Here is a 19,054-nt window from a genome sequence, read left to right as displayed (position 1 = left end):
GATAGCTAGTTAGTATGTAAGTAATTTGTATTTATATAGCGCTTTTCCAGACCAGGGTCACAAAGCGCTTAAACAATCAAAACAATATTCAATAAAGTATCATTTAAAGGTCAAGAAAAAACTGAGAACAACACAGGAGCTAACATTGCTAGTTAGCCACGAGCTAATCTAGCTAGTTAGCCACGAGCTAAGATAGCTAGTTAGTATGTAAGTAATTTGTATTTATATAGCGCTTTTCCAGACCAGGGTCACGAAGCGCTTAAACAATCAAAACAATATTCAATAAAGTATAATTTAAAGGTCAAGATAAAACTGAGAACAACACAGGAGCTAACATTGCTAGTTAGCCACGAGCTAATCTAGCTAGTTAGCCACGAGCTAAGATAGCTAGTTAGTATGTAAGTAATTTGTATTTATATAGCGCTTTTCCAGACCAGGGTCACGAAGCGCTTAAACAATCAAAACAATATTCAACAAAGTATCATTTAAAGGTCAAGAAAAAACTGAGAACAACACAGGAGCTAACATTGCTAGTTAGCCACGAGCTAATCTAGCTAGTTAGCCACGAGCTAAGATAGCTAGTTAGTATGTAAGTAATTTGTATTTATATAGCGCTTTTCCAGACCAGGGTCACGAAGCGCTTAAACAATCAAAACAATATTCAATAAAGTATCATTTAAAGGTCAAGATAAAACTGAGAACAACACAGGAGCTAACATTGCTAGTTAGCCACGAGCTAATCTAGCTAGTTAGCCACGAGCTAAGATAGCTAGTTAGTATGTAAGTAATTTGTATTTATATAGCGCTTTTCCAGACCAGGGTCACAAAGCGCTTAAACAATCAAAACAATATTCAATAAAGTATCATTTAAAGGTCAAGATAAAACTGATAACACAGGAGCTAACATTGCTAGTTAGCCAGAAAGTAAACATTCCAGTAGAAACAACAAGTGATTCATCTGAACAGATCTAACTTCACTGAAATCATGTCATTGCGAGGGAAGTCGCTGGAGACCTCGGCTCCTGCGAGGGTTTGCGTGATGAGAAACCAGCGCTTGTGTCTTTAGTTAGTTTGTTAAAAAGGCCGAAATCATGATTTCCGAGTAAGAAATGTTTATATTTGTGAATCAAACGGAGGATTTCAAGTGTAACCCGAGTCGGTGGTGAGCCACTGAAGACTTTCACGGGTTTAACGTCACGACCCGTGAACATCTGGAGCAGCTGCCAGGTCTGCCTTGTAAGGTAAGCCTCGTGGACACCGGGGCAGGAGTCGGGCCAGGAGCCGGTTCCGAGGGAAAGTGCAGCTTCTTCCATATATGGAGAAAGCTGAGGCCCGGTGATGTCACGGAGGAAGCAGGAGCCGAGGTGACGACTGCAGCCGAGCCTCTGGAGCGAGTCCAGCGAGTCCATGCCGATCGCTGCACAGACTCGCCGTGGCTCCGTCCCGGGGTCTCCGTCCCGGGGTCTCCGTCCCGGGGTCTCCGTCCCGGGGTCTCCGTCCCGGGGTCTCCCCCCGTCTGCCTCTGACATCCGTGTTCAGAAGGTGTCGGACTTCGTTTCTCCAGACCCGTCACAACGTGGCGTCACCAGTCGAGTGGTTCACCATGATGTCATCGCATCCTTCTCCAAACAAAAAAACTCCCATGATGCAAGTCTGCGGCGTCACCCCGGGACTTTGGGGTCATGCGAAGAGTTTCTGCCGCGTCTTGTTTGGCTTCGGCGCTGGCGTCTGGCCAAAGGTATTCCAGTCGGCGCAGGAATCCTGGAGCAGACGTCCTCGCGGAGCCATGTAGGGACGAGCGAAGGACGCCGTGTGATTCCTGCGCCAGACTGTTTGGGTTCGTGGCTCCGGCGCCGCAGACACGACAAGATACGAGATACGGGACGACGGACGGGAGGTCAAAGGTTACGCTTCTTCCGCTTTGATCTCTTCGACGACTTTGCGGGAGCTTCACGGGCCTCTTGACCTCAGGTGCTGCCCCCGCGACTCTCTACTGTTACACTTTAAATTAATGTTTAAATTTATATATACGTTTATAGCTGTATTTTTAATAAAAACATTAAAAAAAACGTTAATCTGTCAAGTTAAAATGCCTAAAAGGCAACATATGTCTTTAATGTTTAAAGTCTTTTACCTTAAGGTTGTTTTTTTTACCTTGTTTAAAAATATGAATAAAATAAGTTCTATTGAATTAATAAAGTTTTGTTTTCTTTGTTAATCTGTCAAATTAAAAGGTTTAAAGGTTTAAAGGTCGATCTTTAGCTTTAAGGTAAAGATCAAAGGCAAAAGGGTTTATTTCCCAAAACACATCGTTGTTGAAAATATAAAACAAGTTCCATTGACTTAATAAAGTCTTTTGATTTCTTTGTTAATAAAGTTGATCTAATCAGTCGAGTTAAAACGTTTAAACATCTTTGTCTTTAACGTTTAATGTTTATATGTTTAAGATCAAAGGCAAAGAGTTTTATTTCCTTAAACCTTTTTTTACATCACTTTAAAATCACCTTTAAACCAGGAAACTCTATTTAATGTTAAAGTTAATGAAATTATCTTCCTCAGAAGTGAAAGAAAAAAGAAAAGCGTCCGATCGCTTGACGCCGCCTGTAACAAATGGTCATGTGATCATTAAGCTCCGCCCCCATGTCGTCCTGGTTTGAACGAAGGATTTTGCAACATGAGGTTCGGTTTCAGGAAAAAAAAGATGAGGTTGGTCACATGGTTTTGAATATCACCTACCCCTCCTTTGCTGTGAAGGAGCTCAGCATGTGTTGAAGTCACTCGTTTACTACCTTTAGCTTTAACTTTTAACTTTAAATCAATTAATCTAAAGGTTTGTTTCGATACCAGATCGAATTAAGAATCGGTTTCGTGAAAGATCGCCGGCGTCGAACCGACAACTCTGTGCGGCAGAAGTGGAGCGAATACTTCCACGAACGATCGTTTAGACAAAAAACGGCTAAATCTCGGCTGATCAGCGCCGCGGGCCTGCGATCCATCACGGAACATATGGCGAGCAGCCGCTGAACGACCAGCACTTCCTGCAGACGAGTCCCGCCACAATAAGAGTCCTCCGCGTTACAAAGTAGGAAGTGACACGGTTGGATGGGGATCGGATCCCGTCGGCTCGCCGCGGAGCAGGAAGTGAGAAGGTCTACGACAGGAAGTCAAGGTGGACGTGAGCGCATGTCTTTTAATGGAGAATAAAAATGTTTCTTCTGAAGTGAAACTAGAAACTGAAAGCACAGAAACACCGGAGTTTGTTTTTTTTCACGTCAGAAATAAACAAAAAGAGTCTAAAGTACGAAAATCATGAGTCGCTCGAGAGTCGCCGCCGGAAAAACTAAACGTCTTCGTGACATTCTTTCGCTTCGACGTCATCTGGAGTCGGACCGTCCACTAATACGCTCTCACACACACACACACGCTCACACTCACACACACGCGCTCTCACACACACACACTCTCTTCACCGAGACGTGAGAAAAACAACAAAAAAAAACGCCGTAAAAACTCCTAAAAACGCTTCAGAGTCTGAGCTTCTTCTCGGAGGGCGAGGACGGGGATCTGCTCTCCTCCGAGCCCAAGTAAGTCCGTTTGATGGCGCCGGCGTGGACCCCCTTCGGAGGACTCCCGGCGTCTTCCGGCGGAACCTCCGTCTCCCCGTCCGACTCGGAGAACCTCTCGGCGGCGTCAGTCCGGTGCCGCCCGTTGGCCCCGGAGCCGCACCGACTCCTGGGGCCTCCGTCCGGAGCCAGGGAGCTGCCGGAGGCTTCCGGGGCGTCCGAGCTCTCCTCGCCGGTCCTGCTCTCCTGCCGCTCAGTCCTGCAGGGGGCGCCCTCGTCCTCCGGCGAGAGGTCGGGGCTGAGACACACGAAGTAGGAGGGGCTGAGGCGCTTGTCTTCGGGCGCCACCCGAGAGTTCTGCTCCTCGTCGGACGAGGACAGCAGCTCCGCCGCCGAGATGGACGGGTACGAGCAGCAGTCGCTGGCGGCGAAGAGGGCGTGCGAGGAGTCGCGGCGCTGGCCCGCCCGCGACACCACGTGCACGCGCTGCCGCCGCGTCACGTTGCGGCGCCGCACGGCGCTCCGGCGCTCCTCGTCGTCGCTGCTGGACGAGGACGAGGACGAGGACGAGCTGGACGCCCCGACGGGGAGCGAGGGCGACGTGGGCGGACTGGACAGCGTGGAGTTGTCCCGCGGGCTGGGGGAGCGCGGGCGAGGCATGGGGTCCAGCCAGAACTCGCTGGAGTCCGAGCCCTCGTTGACCAGGAAGCTGGACTGCGGCCTCTGAGGGCGTCGCCTCCTCCTGGACTCGCCCTCCGCCGCCGCCGCCGCCGGTGGCTCCTCGTCCTCCTCGTCCTCCTCCCCGTTGGAGGCGTCGGGCCCGGAGGACGAGGAGTTGTCGGAGTCGGGGTCCGGAGCGGGGGCGGCGGCGGGGGGCGCGGCGGCGGCGGCGGCGGCGGGCGTGACCCGGGTGGAGCGGCGCCCCCGGGCGTGCAGCTGCAGCAGCGCCCCCTCGCTCAGGTCGCTGTCGGAGTCGGAGCTCCAGCCCTCGATCTCGCGCCGCACCAGCGAGTCGAAGAAGGCCATCATGCGCGGGTCCTCCTGGATGGACTGGCTCACGTAGTCGTGCGAGAGTCCGCTGCCGCTGTTCAGCACCAGGTTGATGTACTCCTCGTGCGTGTACAGGATCCTGGACTTGTCCTCCACGCGGCCGTCCAGGTCGCCCAGGCTGTCGGGCTGTTGGTACGGACTCCACACCTGAGGCACAGTTGTACACAAGTATTTCATCATGTTTATCACGTTTTTATCATTTAAGACTTTTATTATTCATTATGGTCATCATTATTTTAACATGTAAGTAAGTAAGTAATATTTATTTATAGAGCGCTTTTCCAGACCAGGGTCACAAAGCGCTTAAACAATCAAAACAATATTCAATAAAATAAATACTTTAAAGATCAAGATAATAATGAGAACAACACAGGAGTTCCAGAAAATCAAGGAAAAGCCTGAACAAATAGAAACGTCACTTTTCTATGTTCTCTCTAAAGTGTAAAAATCTTATTTTATTAATAAACATGTGACATATTTGTGTAAATATTTATGTGCAAAACATTAAAAATACGACAAAAGATGCTTTTTTTTTTCTCCACAAACTTGTTTTGAGGAAGTTTTCACAAAGTGAGTTAATATACTTGAGAAATGTGTGTAACAAGTAATATATTTGAATAAACACGTTAAAAAAAACATAATAAAATGAAAATAACGCAAAGAAGATCAAATGATCACTATTTTTAGAGGTTTTTTTCAAACATATCAAAGTCAATTGTACTTCATACGAAAGTAAAGAAGAATAAAACCTTAAAATTCTCACCATTAATTAACAGATATTTGATGATATTTGTGTAAAACACTCAAATATGACAAAAGGGAACTTTTTTTGCCCACAAACTTATTTAAAAAAAAGTCAGTTTATACTTAAATAATGTATTAAAAACGAATATATTCAAATAAACACATTGAATATGAAAGAAAATAAGGGGAAGATCAAAAAAGGGGGAAGTTTTATATTATAATTAATTAATTTTCAGTAGAAAACTAAAGGTTAAATCACTTATTTGTGTTTTTTCCTTTGTTTTGTTTTTTGTTTACTTTGTCTAACTTGGTTGTTAGGATAAAAAATACCCAAAAAAGTCACAGACGTTGAGTCATGTGACAGGAAGTGAATCATGAGGCGCGTCTTCTTTCACACGATAGTTTTTCCTAATCTGACAAGTTTCTTAATCAATCTTGAGCTTCATCGCAGTGGCAGAGAGAAAAAACACGACGCTCGGTGACCCACCTTGATGACCTTCTCGACGCCGGAGGAGCAGATCATGTAGGTGTGCGGGTTGAAGCGCACCTGGTTGACGATGGATCGGTGGCCCTTGAGGACCATGAAGGCCCCGTTGACCACACGCCCGGGACTCCCTGACGGCGACACGTGATCAGTGTCCACCAGAACCACGACTAGAACCGGAACCAGAACCATCTGGGACTCTCACCTGCTTCAGGGTGATTCGGGATCTTCCACATGTAGAGGTTGAAGTCGTCCGAGCCGGAGAGGATGTACTGAGGAGAGAAGAAGAAGAAGAAGAAGAAGAAGAAGAAGAACATGATCAGATGTTCATTCTTGATGTTTATCTCATACATTATGATCGTAGATTTGAGACGTTATTTCTGTCATCAATCTGTTCACTTCTTTTATTGTTTACACTTTAATTAAGTGTGTTTAAAATCAAATTGTTTGATTTATATTTACAACTAACATGAAAACATTCACAGCGTTCGTTCAATTTTGTTTAGCAATTCAACTTCCGGCCACTAGATGGCAGCAGTCGTTACGTCCTCAGCAGCTAAAGGAAGAGTGATGACTGAGGACGAGAGGATACAGTGAGTCCAGCAGCTTTTAAAGCTGATGTTTGGACATATTTTGGTTTGAAAACAAATGAAAGTAGTTACGACTTCGTCAAGAGTCATGTGGTCTGTAAATACTACAACACCAGAGTCAAGTACTGGACAATACTACACATATATACTTGTTACTACACTATCACAACACCAGAGTCAAGTACTGGACAATACTACACATATATACTTGTTACTACACTATCACAACACCAGAGTCAAGTACTGGACAATACTACACATATATACTTGTTACTACACTATCACAACACCAGAGTCAAGTACTGGACAATACTACACATATATACTTGTTACTACACTATCACAACACCAGAGTCAAGTACTGGACAATACTACACATATATACTTGTTACTACACTATCACAACACCAGAGTCAAGTACTGGACAATACTACACATATATACTTGTTACTACACTATCACAACACCAGAGTCAAGTACTGGACAATACTACACATATATACTTGTTACTACACTATCACAACACCAGAGTCAAGTACTGGACAATACTACACATATATACTTGTTACTACACTATCACAACACCAGAGTCAAGTACTGGACAATACTACACATATATACTTGTTACTACACTATCACAACACCAGAGTCAAGTACTGGACAATACTACACATATATACTTGTTACTACACTATCACAACACCAGAGTCAAGTACTGGACAAAACTACACATATATACTTGTTACTACAGTATCACAACACCAGAGTCAAGTACTGGACAATACTACACATATATACTTGTTACTACACTATCACAACACCAGAGTCAAGTACTGGACAATACTACACATATATACTTGTTACTACACTATCACAACACCAGAGTCAAGTACTGGACAATACTACACATATATACTTGTTACTACACTATCACAACACCAGAGTCAAGTACTGGACAATACTACACACATATACTTGTTACTACACTATCACAACACCAGAGTCAAGTACTGGACAATACTAAACATATATACTTGTTACTACACTATCACAACACCAGAGTCAAGTACTGGACAATACTACACATATATACTTGTTACTACACTATCACAACACCAGAGTCAAGTACTGGACAATACTACACATATATACTTGTTACTACACTATCACAACACCAGAGTCAAGTACTGGACAATACTACACATATATACTTGTTACTACACTATCACAGCACCAGAGTCAAGTACTGGACAATACTACACATATATACTTGTTACTACACTATCACCACACCAGAGTCAAGTACTGGACAATACTACACATATATACTTGTTACTACACTATCACAACACCAGAGTCAAGTACTGGACAATACTACACATATATACTTGTTACTACACTATCACCACACCAGAGTCAAGTACTGGACAATACTACACATATATACTTGTTACTACACTATCACAACACCAGAGTCAAGTACTTGACAATACTACACATATATATTTGTTACTACACTATCACAACACCAGAGTCAAGTACTTGACAATACTACACATATATACTTGTTACTACACTATCACAACACCAGAGTCAAGTACTGGACAATACTACACATATATACTTGTTACTACACTATCACAACACCAGAGTCAAGTACTGGACAATACTACACATATATACTTGTTACTACACTATCACAACACCAGAGTCAAGTACTGGACAATACTACACATATATACTTGTTACTACACTATCACAACACCAGAGTAAAGTACTGGACAATACTACACATATATACTTGTTACTACACTATCACAACACCAGAGTCAAGTACTTCTTGCTAATACACACTTCTATATTTATATCATATTAAATGATTTGCCTGAGAATGTCTGATCCTGACACAATAGTTGGTCAGAGTGTTTCACTTCAACACTTCAAGTGGTGACGAGCTCTGCTGACGCGACAGCATCATAACAAACATGGCTGCAGGATGATGTCACGTCTGGCAGGACCAGAGGGAGAACAAACTGCTGAAGCTGCTGCTGATCCTCCAGCACTTCAACGTCCCAATTACACGAATCCTTCTATTTTTACTCCGCCGCTCTATTGGAACCACATGTCGTCTGCTCTCGCCGCTCTGCTCAATAACCGGAGGTTCACTGCTTCTCCTTCGACCCGGAACGAGAGCTTCCGGAGGTCAGAGGTCACATCTCACGACTCACCTGGTCCTTGTCGCCGGCGAAGCAGCAGCTCTTCATGGTGCAGGAGTTGAAGTAGCCCTGGTTGTCGAACTGGTAGCTGGGCAGACGCGAGTGCAGCTCGTACAGGACGGGCGGCAGGCGGCGGCGTAGAACCAGCAGCTGCGTGCCGGTGCTGTTGAAGCGAACACTCATGGCGCTCTGGAGAGACATGCTGCCACCATACCTGAGCAGAGCGCTGAGGACAGACACACTCAGAATACATGGCCAGAGACAGAAATAGGAATAAGTTCAAAATAGTGCAATATAGTATAAATAGAATAAATAAATAATCTTTTAAATATTGCATAAAATGAATGTCTATAAAGAAGTATAAATATTAATAAGTTCAAAATAGTGCAATATAGTATAAATAGAATAAATAAATATATTTTTTAATATTGCATAGAATGAATGTCTATAAAGAAGTATAAATATTAATAAGTTAAAAATAGTGCAATATAGTATAAATAGAATAAATTAATATATTTTTTAATATTGCATAGAATGAATGTCTATAAAGAAGTATAAATATTAATAAGTTAAAAATAGTGCAATATAGTATAAATAGAATAAATTAATATATTTTTTAAATATTGCATAGAATGAATGTCTATAAAGAAGTATAAATATTAATAAGTTAAAAATAGTGCAATATAGTATAAATAGAATAAATTAATATATTTTTTAATATTGCATAGAATGAATGTCTATAAAGAAGTATAAATATTAATAAGTTAAAAATAGTGCAATATAGTATAAATAGAATAAATTAATATATTTTTTAATATTGCATAGAATGAATGTCTATAAAGAAGTATAAATATTAATAAGTTAAAAATAGTGCAATATAGTATAAATAGAATAAATTAATATATTTTTTAATATTGCATAGAATGAATGTCTATAAAGAAGTATAAATATTAATAAGTTAAAAATAGTGCAATATAGTATAAATAGAATAAATTAATATATTTTTTAATATTGCATAGAATGAATGTCTATAAAGAAGTATAAATATTAATAAGTTAAAAATAGTGCAATATAGTATAAATAGAATAAATTAATATATTTTTTTAAATATTGCATAGAATGAATGTCTATAAAGAAGTATAAATATTAATAAGTTAAAAATAGTGCAATATAGTATAAATAGAATAAATTAATATATTTTTTAATATTGCATAGAATGAATGTCTATAAAGAAGTATAAATATTAATAAGTTAAAAATAGTGCAATATAGTATAAATAGAATAAATAAATAATCTTTTAAATATTGCATAGAATGAATGTCTATAAAGAAGTATAAATATTAATAAGTTAAAAATAGTGCAATATAGTATAAATAGAATAAATTAATATATTTTTTAATATTGCATAGAATGAATGTCTATAAAGAAGTATAAATATTAATAAGTTAAAAATAGTGCAATATAGTATAAATAGAATAAATAAATAATCTTTTAAATATTGCATAGAATGAATGTCTATAAAGAAGTATAAATATTAATAAGTTAAAAATAGTGCAATATAGTATAAATAGAATAAATTAATATATTTTTTAATATTGCATAGAATGAATGTCTATAAAGAAGTATAAATATTAATAAGTTAAAAATAGTGCAATATAGTATAAATAGAATAAATTAATATATTTTTTTAAATATTGCATAGAATGAATGTCTATAAAAAAGTATAAATAGGAATAAGTTAAAAATAGTGCAATATAGTATAAATATAATAAATAAATAATCTTTTAAATATTGCATAAAATGAATGTTTATAAAAAAGTATAAATATAAATATTAATAAGTTAAAAATAGTGCAATATAGTATGAATAGAATAAATAAATAATGTAAATATTGCATAGAATGAATCTATATAAAAAGTATAAATATAATTATGAATAAGTTAAAAATGGTGCAATATAGTATAAATATAATAAATAAATAATCGTTTAAATATTGCATAAAATTAATGTATATAAAAAAGTATAAATATACTGTAAATATTAATGAGTTAAAAATAGTGCAATATAGTATATATATAATAAATACTTTTTTTTTTTTTTTAATATTGCATAGAATGTATATAAAAAAGTATAAATATAAATATTAATAAGTTAAAAATAGTGCAATATAGTATAAATAGAATAAATAAATGTTTTAAATATTGCATAAAATGAATGTATATTAAAAAAGTATAAATAGAAATATTCATAAGTTTAAAAAAAGTGCAATATAGTATAAATAGATTAAATAAATAATGTTGTAAATATTGCATAAAATGAATGTATATAAAAAAGTATAAATATAAATATGAATGTTTAAAACAGTGCAATATTGTATATAAAAAGTTTTAATACATATTTTTTAAATATTGCATACAAGACGTTTGTACTGATGAATCTAAATGTTTCATCAACAAACTGTTCAATATTTCAAAAACAAGCTTCGATTAATCAAGTCAAATCCAATCATGATTTTAAACATTCTTTGATCATTATCTTCATTTATCTGTTTAATAAGATATTTTTTAATTCCTTGAATTAAAAATGAAATGTCTTTATAGTGTTCTGGTCACTTTAAGTGAAGTTAAAAAAACTGCTTACGTTTACCATTTCCTGTTTTCAAAATAAAATAAATTTACACCTGAATATTACTCTTGTCCAGAATTCCAGAGTCGAAATAAAAAATAAAGTTATTCAAGAATCTTTTTCGTCATTATTTGCACTTTTGACCAACAAATATTAATCAAGAGAAGCTAATAAAGACTAATAGCAACTTAGATTTGCTCATTTATTTAACGACTACATAGGCTGTTGCTCCTAAGCTTTGGAACGATCTTCTCTCTCTTTGTGTTTGATGATCTACTGACTCCTTTAAGAAACATCTTAAGAGACTTTTATTTGTTCAGGCTTTTCCTTGATTTTCTGGAACTCTTGTTGTGTTATCAGTTTTATCTTGACCTTTAAAATATATACTTTATTGAATATTGTTTTGATTGTTTAAGCGCTTTGTGACCCTGGTCTAGAAAAGCGCTATACAAATAAGAATTACTTACTTACTTATTTTTAATGTAATAATGTCTTACTATAGCGTAACGTTAGACTGTGACGTATGATGAAATCATTCTCTGAGTTCGATTAAATAAAGAGAGGGGAAACAGCACCACCCTATGGACATCCTCTGTAATTGCAGCTTTAAATAAGAATATTGTTTAGACGTCACACATTTCCGTTATTTTATCAAATATAGCTACATTTTCAGGCCTTCAGTATTCATTGACTTAAATGATATACATTTTTAATTGAAGAAAGTGACTCCGCGAGCGTCGACAGAAGCCGTGTTAACAATCGTGTGAAGGTTCAGACCTGCGAGGTTTCCGTATGTCCCACAGTCCCACGCCCTCCTTGGAGTTGGCGGTCGCCAGCAGCCGCGGCTCCACCGGGTTGAACATCACGCTGTGGAAGGCTGAAGGGTAGCTGGCCAGACAGAAGGGCTCTGACGGGAGAGAGTGAAGCAGCGGCGTCATCAGAAGCGGCGAGAGAGGCGGCGTCTTCACTCACCGCCGTGAGGAGGTCCACGCGTGTCCCAGATCAGGACGCGCCCGTCGTCCGACGAGCTGGCGAACACGTTGTCGTTGACGGGGCTGACGGACAGGCTGTAGACGGCGTCGATGTGCAGGAACACGTTGAGGGTTTCTCGTCTGCCGGAGAAGACGAGTGCGTTAACGACGAGAAGCGACCAAACATCCACAGAAGAACCTGCTTCACGAACCTTTCAACGTCGTGAAGAATCACCTGCTCGTCGTTCCCTGAAACAGTGAACACTTCGTTAGACGTTTATTCATCTCTGTGTAAAACCTTTACCAAAGCTTTTGTTCCACATGAAACTCCATAAAGAGTTACTTCTGAGCTGCAGAAATTAAACTACTTTGATAAAAACGTTTGACGTTAAAGAAAAACAACCATAAACACTCGTCTTATTTTGACACTAAAACAACACCTGATAATGATCACGTTTGTTTTCAACTAATATTTTTGACGATGAAACTCAAAAATGCAACTTAAAATAAAGATATTGTATAAAAGCCACTTTGATGGTCTCACCGCCAGAGAAGACTTTGGTGTTGCTGCTGTCGAAGGCCAGACAGAAGATGTTGGACAGATGCTCCCCTTTGAGTTTGATGGGTTTGGAGCGAGCGTTGATGGACTTCTCCATGTCCCACAGAAGAACCCGGCGGTCGTCTCCCCCTGCAATGATTGACACATCATGGATGACTGACACATCGTGGAAGTTTAATAGAGAAACGAGAGACTGAAACACTGGACAACCATGACAGACGATTCTTAATTCCTTTTTATGGCCAATAAAAACAAGAGGAAATCTAAATAAATGGCTCCACGTATATGAATGTGCAGTCGTGTTAAACATCAATAATAGTGATGTCATTATCTGTTGACATAGTGTCATAATATTGGTCCGTATTAAACATAGTCAACAAGCATTATGTCATTATAACGTATCAATAGTTTGTCATTAACCTGCTGATTTATGTCATTTCTGGACTCAAGCGTGACCTTTGGTCGTTACTACTTGGATCGTTGACATCGTAAAATGACTCAATCATTTAGTGACGAAAAAATATCTTATAAGTTTACAGATTTAAGTTATAATGACGATATTATCATCTTTATTTTCTTCAATAAAACTAAAGTTAAAGTGTTGAAGATACCATTGTTCCTTTGATCGAATTAAATACATTTTTATTGTAATTTTATGTTTTTTAATGCATTAAATGGAGAAAGAAATCATCTGTAGTTCTGTTAAGTTCTCACGATAATATTAAACCTTCAACTTCAGAATATAGTCTTTAAAACGACAAGCATCTAAATCTTTTCAAATAGGATCATAAGATACATTCTAACACATACTCTTCGTGTCAAACTATATTTTTTCTACGGCATAAAATCCTATTAATATTTTCTACTTTTATAACTTTGATTTTTCATGTTAATTTATCTCTTTATTTTTCTTACAGTTTCACAAAAGGAAGTTTAAAGTTGAGACATAATACAAAAAAACAGATTAAACATAAATACGTGCATGTGAATAAATATATATATATATATATATATATTATAATAACATGTTTAGTGTCTGAAACGTGTAGTTAATTCTCAATTGTTTAATATTATTATCAGCAGATTTATGTTATTACTCAAGTGTTACCTTTTGATAGTTAATAATACTTTGATGTTTACGTTGGAATGACTCACAACATAAACTCACTACATTTTACAGAAAACTTAATTTTAAGATACTATAGAACTTTTATTTTAACTGATCAAATACATTAAATAGTTATTTTAAGTGTGTTTGTCCAGTAGAATGTGTTTAAAGAAAGACGCGTTGAGCGCAATAATAACAACTACAAGGCCATAGTTTTAGTGTTGGACACTATAATGGTCTGGATATGTGTGTAAAACTCATTTACACAAAGGTTGTGTGTTTATTTTCTACGTGTTGTTCTCTCACGTGTGTGTGTGTCAGCGCAGTTGTTGTCGTTAGCAATGCTAGGCTAACTCCAGCTGAAGCCGCAGCTGATTGCCATGCTAAGGCTAGTTAGCCTAGCATCGCTAGTTAGCCTAGCATCGCTAGTTAGCCTAGCATCGCTAGCCCACAAGTGCGCCTGGTTCTCCGGGGAACGGATCCGGCCACTGACCCGAGACCAGCCACTCCCCGCCGTTGTTGGAGAACTCGATGGCGTTGACGCAGCCGAAGTGCCCGAGCATGTCCTTCTTGTACAGGCTGGTGCAGCCGGCGAGCCGCAGCCTCTGGAACTCTTCCTTCATGAGCGGCTGCCCGCTGAGCTCCCTGCGGGACAAGAAGCCCACCGAGGAGCGCATCCCGCAGCCCTTCAGCTCCCGCATCCTCCGCGAGGCTAATGCTAAGCTAGCGGCGACTGCCTTTTCTTCACCGGGACTCGGACGCACGGACGCGCTGCGGCTGCATGGTGGAGGCCGGTGCTGGTGTCGTTGTTGTTTTTTTTTTGACGCTCCTCGCTGGGTGTTGGAGTCCAAGCAACAGCTTCCTGCTCCGGGAGCGTCTCTCTCTCTCTCCCCCTGTCTGTCTGTCAGAGGCATCACCAGCTGGTCACCGGCGGTGACCTCTGACCCCGTCGAAACCTCGTGAAATAAACACAAAATGTAATCGTTAATAATATCATTTAAATGTGTTAAATAAATTAATATTAAGTCGCCATTTTAATTAATTCACGTGTCGTTCACCTGCAGCACAAAACCTGAATAATATTTATTTATTTTATCATTAGAATTTTTTGTTATTGTTTTATAATTATTGTTTATTTATTTATTGTTTTTAATAAGTGTATTAATGTTCAATCTCTTACTTATGAACTGCTAAAACAACGCAAATGTTGGAAGAACACAATTGAATCAATCCATCGATACGTAAATCAAGTTTACAGTAGAAAACGATTTAACATCGATAGATGGATAGATAGATAAATAGATATAAATTATATATTATAATATAATAAAACTTTATTGATCCCTCTACATATTGGATTATCATCTGCTGCTGAAAATAACCCTAATAACACAGTAACGTAGTAATAAAACAATATTAAATATTAATAAAATATACTAAGCTAAAACTATACAAAGAGAACAATAAACTGTAGTAAAGTGTAAAATAAATAAAATGAAAGATTTAATTTTACTTTGTTTTAAAGGACGAGGTTCGTTATGATTACATACATTTATTTAATTTAATCCAAAGGTCCACAATAGGGTTTTAAAAATTCTAAGTTTATTTAACTCTCAATTTACAGATTTAAAGATAAATATTTAATATCATACGAATATAAAAAGTGTTTTAAGGCGTAAATATCTCCTCAGACTGTCCACAGCTAGTTGTTAGCATGCTAAGCTAGCAGGTTTAGCATTGATTTATTACAGAGTAGGTGAGTCTGGGTTATTGTCTGCTTCATACCTCGGCTCCTGCGAGGGTTTGAGTCATCATCTGTCCGTCATGTTCAAGAACTATTGTTGCCACATTTAAATCATGCGTTTATTAAAATGTGAAAACATTAATCTGGAGTAAAAACACAAGCGTTCCTTTAGTGTTAACTAGTTTTATTATTCCCAGAACCCGGGATTACAGTGGTAGTCGTTGAGATCGGACGGTCCTTTTTTTTTTAAATCCGAGATGAAACAAAACATACACAACAAAATGAATACTGACAAACAACCATCGTCGTGACTGGGAGGTGGCGTCTGAACCCTTTTCTTTTTTTCAGCCGTGAACAAAACAAACGTTCCCTTCGGTTCCGACGTGTTCCTGAAAGAGTGAACCGAGCACCGACAGTTGAAACTGATTTGTCGTACAAAGCATATCGAGGCACTTATTTAAAAGAAGGTTAAACAGAGAATAACGTTTTTTCAAAGTGAACACGTGAGGCGTCACGAACACGAGCTAACGGCTAACGTAAGGCTAACGACAGATGCTTGTGCTGACTTCACGTGTCGACCCCGACTTGACCCCCGACCTGACCCCCGACCCGACCCCCCACTGGACGTGGAAGAAAGTGCTTTTACACGAAGGTACCGTCGATACATTCTACGTACGAACAAACAACACGCAGCTGTTTTGGCAAAAGTAACATTTGCTGGAGTGTGAAGAAGGTGATAAATAAACTTTATACAAGCGTGGAGACGACGCCGTCTTCCTGCGACAACAAAACACTTTATTAACTCCATCTAAGATCTAATCCATCGTTGGTCGTCTTCAAAGAATCGATCTCTTAAATTAATCATTAGTTTTGAATCAACTTTCCTTTAAAAACATCAGCAGGATCTTAAGAACGCGTCACATAAATAGAAAACAAAGATTTAAATAAAGCAGGTGGAATTAAAAAGAAGACTTGTTATAAAATTGGCACGAGGATCATGGGAGGGGCGGAGCTAGAACGGGCCTTTGGAGTGTCCGAAGATCCCGATGGGGAAGTGCTTGACGTGCGACGACCACTGAGCTGCGAGCTGGAAGAACTTGACGTCGTTCCACTCCAGGCCGTCGATCAACACTGAGGGACGAGAGAGAGTGATGTGAGAGGAGGAGGAGGAGGGATGGATGGATGAGGAGGAGGAGGAGGAGGAGGAGGGATGGATGGATGAGGTGTGAGGAGGAGGAGGAGGAGGAGGGATTGATGGATGAGGAGGAGATGAGAGGAGGAGTATGGATGGATGAATGAGGAGATGAGAGGAGGAGGGATGGATGAGGAGATGAGAGGAGGAGGGATGGATGAGGAGATGAGAGGAGGAGGGATGGATGGATGAGGAGATGAGAGGAGGAGGGATGGATGGATGAGGAGATGAGAGGATGAGGAGGGATGGATAGTTGGATGAGGAGGAGATGAGAGGAGGAGGAGGAGGAGGATAAGGAGGAGCAGGATGAGGATGATGAGGATAAGGAGGATGAAGAGGATGAGGATGAAGATGAGGAGGAGGATAAGGATGAAGAGGAGGATGAGGAGGATGAGGATGAGGAGGATGAAGAGGAGGAGGATAAGGAGGCGAGAAGAGGAGGAGGTAGGATGGATGGATGGATGGATGGATGAGGATGAGGATGAAGAGGAGGAGGATGAGGATGAGGATGAAGATGAGGATGAGGATGAGGAGGAGGATGAGGAGGATGAAGAGGAGGAGGATGAAGAGGAGGAGGAAGAAGATGAAGAGGAGGATGAAGATGAGGATGAGGAGGATGAAGATGAGGAGGATGAAGAGGAGGATGAAGATGAGGATGAGAGGATGAAGATGAGGATGAGGAGGAGGAGGATGAAGATGAGGATGAGAGGATGAGGATGAGGATGAGGAGGATGAAGATGAGGATGAGAGGATGAAGATGAGGATGAAGAGGAGAAGGATGAAGATGAGGATGAGAGGATGAAGATGAGGATGAAGAGGAGGAGGAGGAGGATGAAGATGAGGATGAGAGGATGAAGAGGAGGAGGAGGAGGAGGAGGAGGAGGATGAAGAGGAGGAGGAGGCGGATGAAGAGGAGGAGGAGGAGGAGGAGGATGAAGAGGAGGAGGAGGAGGAGGAGGAGGAGGATGAAGAGGAGGAGGAAGAGGAGGAGGAGGAGGATGAAGAGGAGGAGGATGAAGAGGATGAAGAGGAGGAGGATGAAGAGGAGGAGGAAGAGGAGGAGGAGGAGGATGAAGAGGAGGAGGAGGAGGATGAAGAGGATGAAGAGGAGGAGGATGAAGAGGAGGAGGAGGAGGAGGAGGAGGAGTCACCTCTCAGCATGGTCTGCTGGTTCTTGGCCGTACAGATGAGTCGACTGATGCCTTCGATCACTTGACTCTTGTTCTCAACGTCCTTGTCTTTGCTCTTCTTTGGCAGGAAAATCACTGAGAGTTGAATTAAACATTTGAAACTTTATTATTTCATTTACTTCAATAGATTTATAAATCATTATTATTATTATTATTACACAAACAAACACATTTGAATACTTCCAAAATAAACTAAAGCATTTTTACACATCAAGTTTGATATTTTAATTCCAATAAATGAAAAATTAATATTATAAACTCAATATATTTGAATTTGTAGTCTTTTAAATTCAATATAAAACGTTGGTATAATAGTTTAGGTAAACACTTTAGAAACTATTAATTAATATTGTATCATTTATTATAACTAATTAAAAAAATATATCATTTTTAAATTCAATATGATTGAACTCAGTAGACTTTCTATTCGACAACAATGACCTGCCAGAGCTTCTACGTCACATGATCGTCTGTGCGTCACATGATCGTCTGTGCGTCACATGATCGTCTGTGCGTCACATGATCGTCTGTGCGTCACATGATCGTCTGTGCGTCACATGATCGTCTGTACGTCACATGATCGTCTGTGCGTCACATGATCGTCTGTGCGTCACATGATCGTCTGTGCGTCACATGATCGTCTGTGCGTCACATGATCGTCTGTACGTCACATGATCGTCTGTGCGTCACATGATCGTCTGTGCGTCACATGATCGTCTGTACGTCACATGATCGTCTGTGCGTCACATGATCGTCTGTGCGTCACATGATCGTCTGTGCGTCACATGATCGTCTGTGCGTCACATGATCGTCTGTGCGTCACATGATCGTCTGTACGTCACATGATCGTCTGTGCGTCACATGATCGTCTGTGCGTCACATGATCGTCTGTGCGTCACATGATCGTCTGAGCGTCACATGATCGTCTGTGCGTCACATGATCGTCTGTGCGTCACATGATCGTCTGTGCGTCACATGATCGTCTGTGAGTCACATGATCGTCTGTGCGTCACATGAT

The 19,054-nt window shown here is 39.7% G+C and overlaps 2 protein-coding genes across 6 annotated transcripts in view; both read right to left on the bottom strand.

The window, feature by feature from the left end:
• Positions 1–3,170: 3,170 nt before the first annotated feature.
• dcaf5 (ddb1 and cul4 associated factor 5) lies at positions 3,171–14,767 on the bottom strand. Its single transcript, XM_087780184.1, has 9 exons — positions 14,404–14,767; positions 12,788–12,931; positions 12,456–12,492; positions 12,245–12,384; positions 12,050–12,179; positions 8,660–8,873; positions 6,047–6,113; positions 5,845–5,972; positions 3,171–4,760 (listed from the first exon to the last, which is right to left on the bottom strand). Exons 1-9 carry the CDS (start codon positions 14,609–14,611, stop codon positions 3,525–3,527), a joined length of 2,304 nt encoding a protein of 767 aa, XP_087636310.1. The 5' UTR covers positions 14,612–14,767; the 3' UTR covers positions 3,171–3,524.
• Positions 14,768–16,299: 1,532 nt separating this feature from the next.
• The window catches only part of pacs2 (phosphofurin acidic cluster sorting protein 2), a 77,809-nt gene continuing 75,054 nt past the window's right edge, over positions 16,300–19,054 (bottom strand). For all 5 annotated transcript variants that reach the window (XM_087779725.1, XM_087779727.1, XM_087779726.1 and 2 more), the window contains 2 exons: positions 17,998–18,111; positions 16,300–16,785 (listed from right to left, as the gene is read on the bottom strand). In XM_087779725.1, the coding sequence (XP_087635851.1) occupies positions 16,667–16,785; positions 17,998–18,111 (233 nt within the window). In that variant the 3' untranslated portion in view covers positions 16,300–16,666. The remainder of the gene's footprint in view (positions 16,786–17,997; positions 18,112–19,054) is intronic.

This window comes from Callionymus lyra, chromosome 18 (assembly GCF_982586985.1).
Source record: "Callionymus lyra chromosome 18, fCalLyr1.hap1.1, whole genome shotgun sequence".
NCBI lineage: Eukaryota > Metazoa > Chordata > Actinopteri > Syngnathiformes > Callionymidae > Callionymus > Callionymus lyra.
This window is presented reverse-complemented; position numbering and strand designations above follow the sequence as displayed.

What these genes read in the sequence shown, in the direction of transcription:
- dcaf5 (XM_087780184.1), bottom strand. Translation starts at nt 14,611, where the DNA reads ATGCGGGAGCTGAAGGGCTGCGGGATGCGCTCCTCGGTGGGCTTCTTG. An exon ending in CACCAAAGTCTTCTCTGGCG is followed by an intron (nt 12,493 to 12,787) that starts GTGAGACCATCA and finishes TCACTGTTTCAG; the next exon opens with GGAACGACGAGCAGGTGATT. An exon ending in GCGTCGAGAAGGTCATCAAG is followed by an intron (nt 4,761 to 5,844) that starts GTGGGTCACCGA and finishes ACTGTGCCTCAG; the next exon opens with GTGTGGAGTCCGTACCAACA.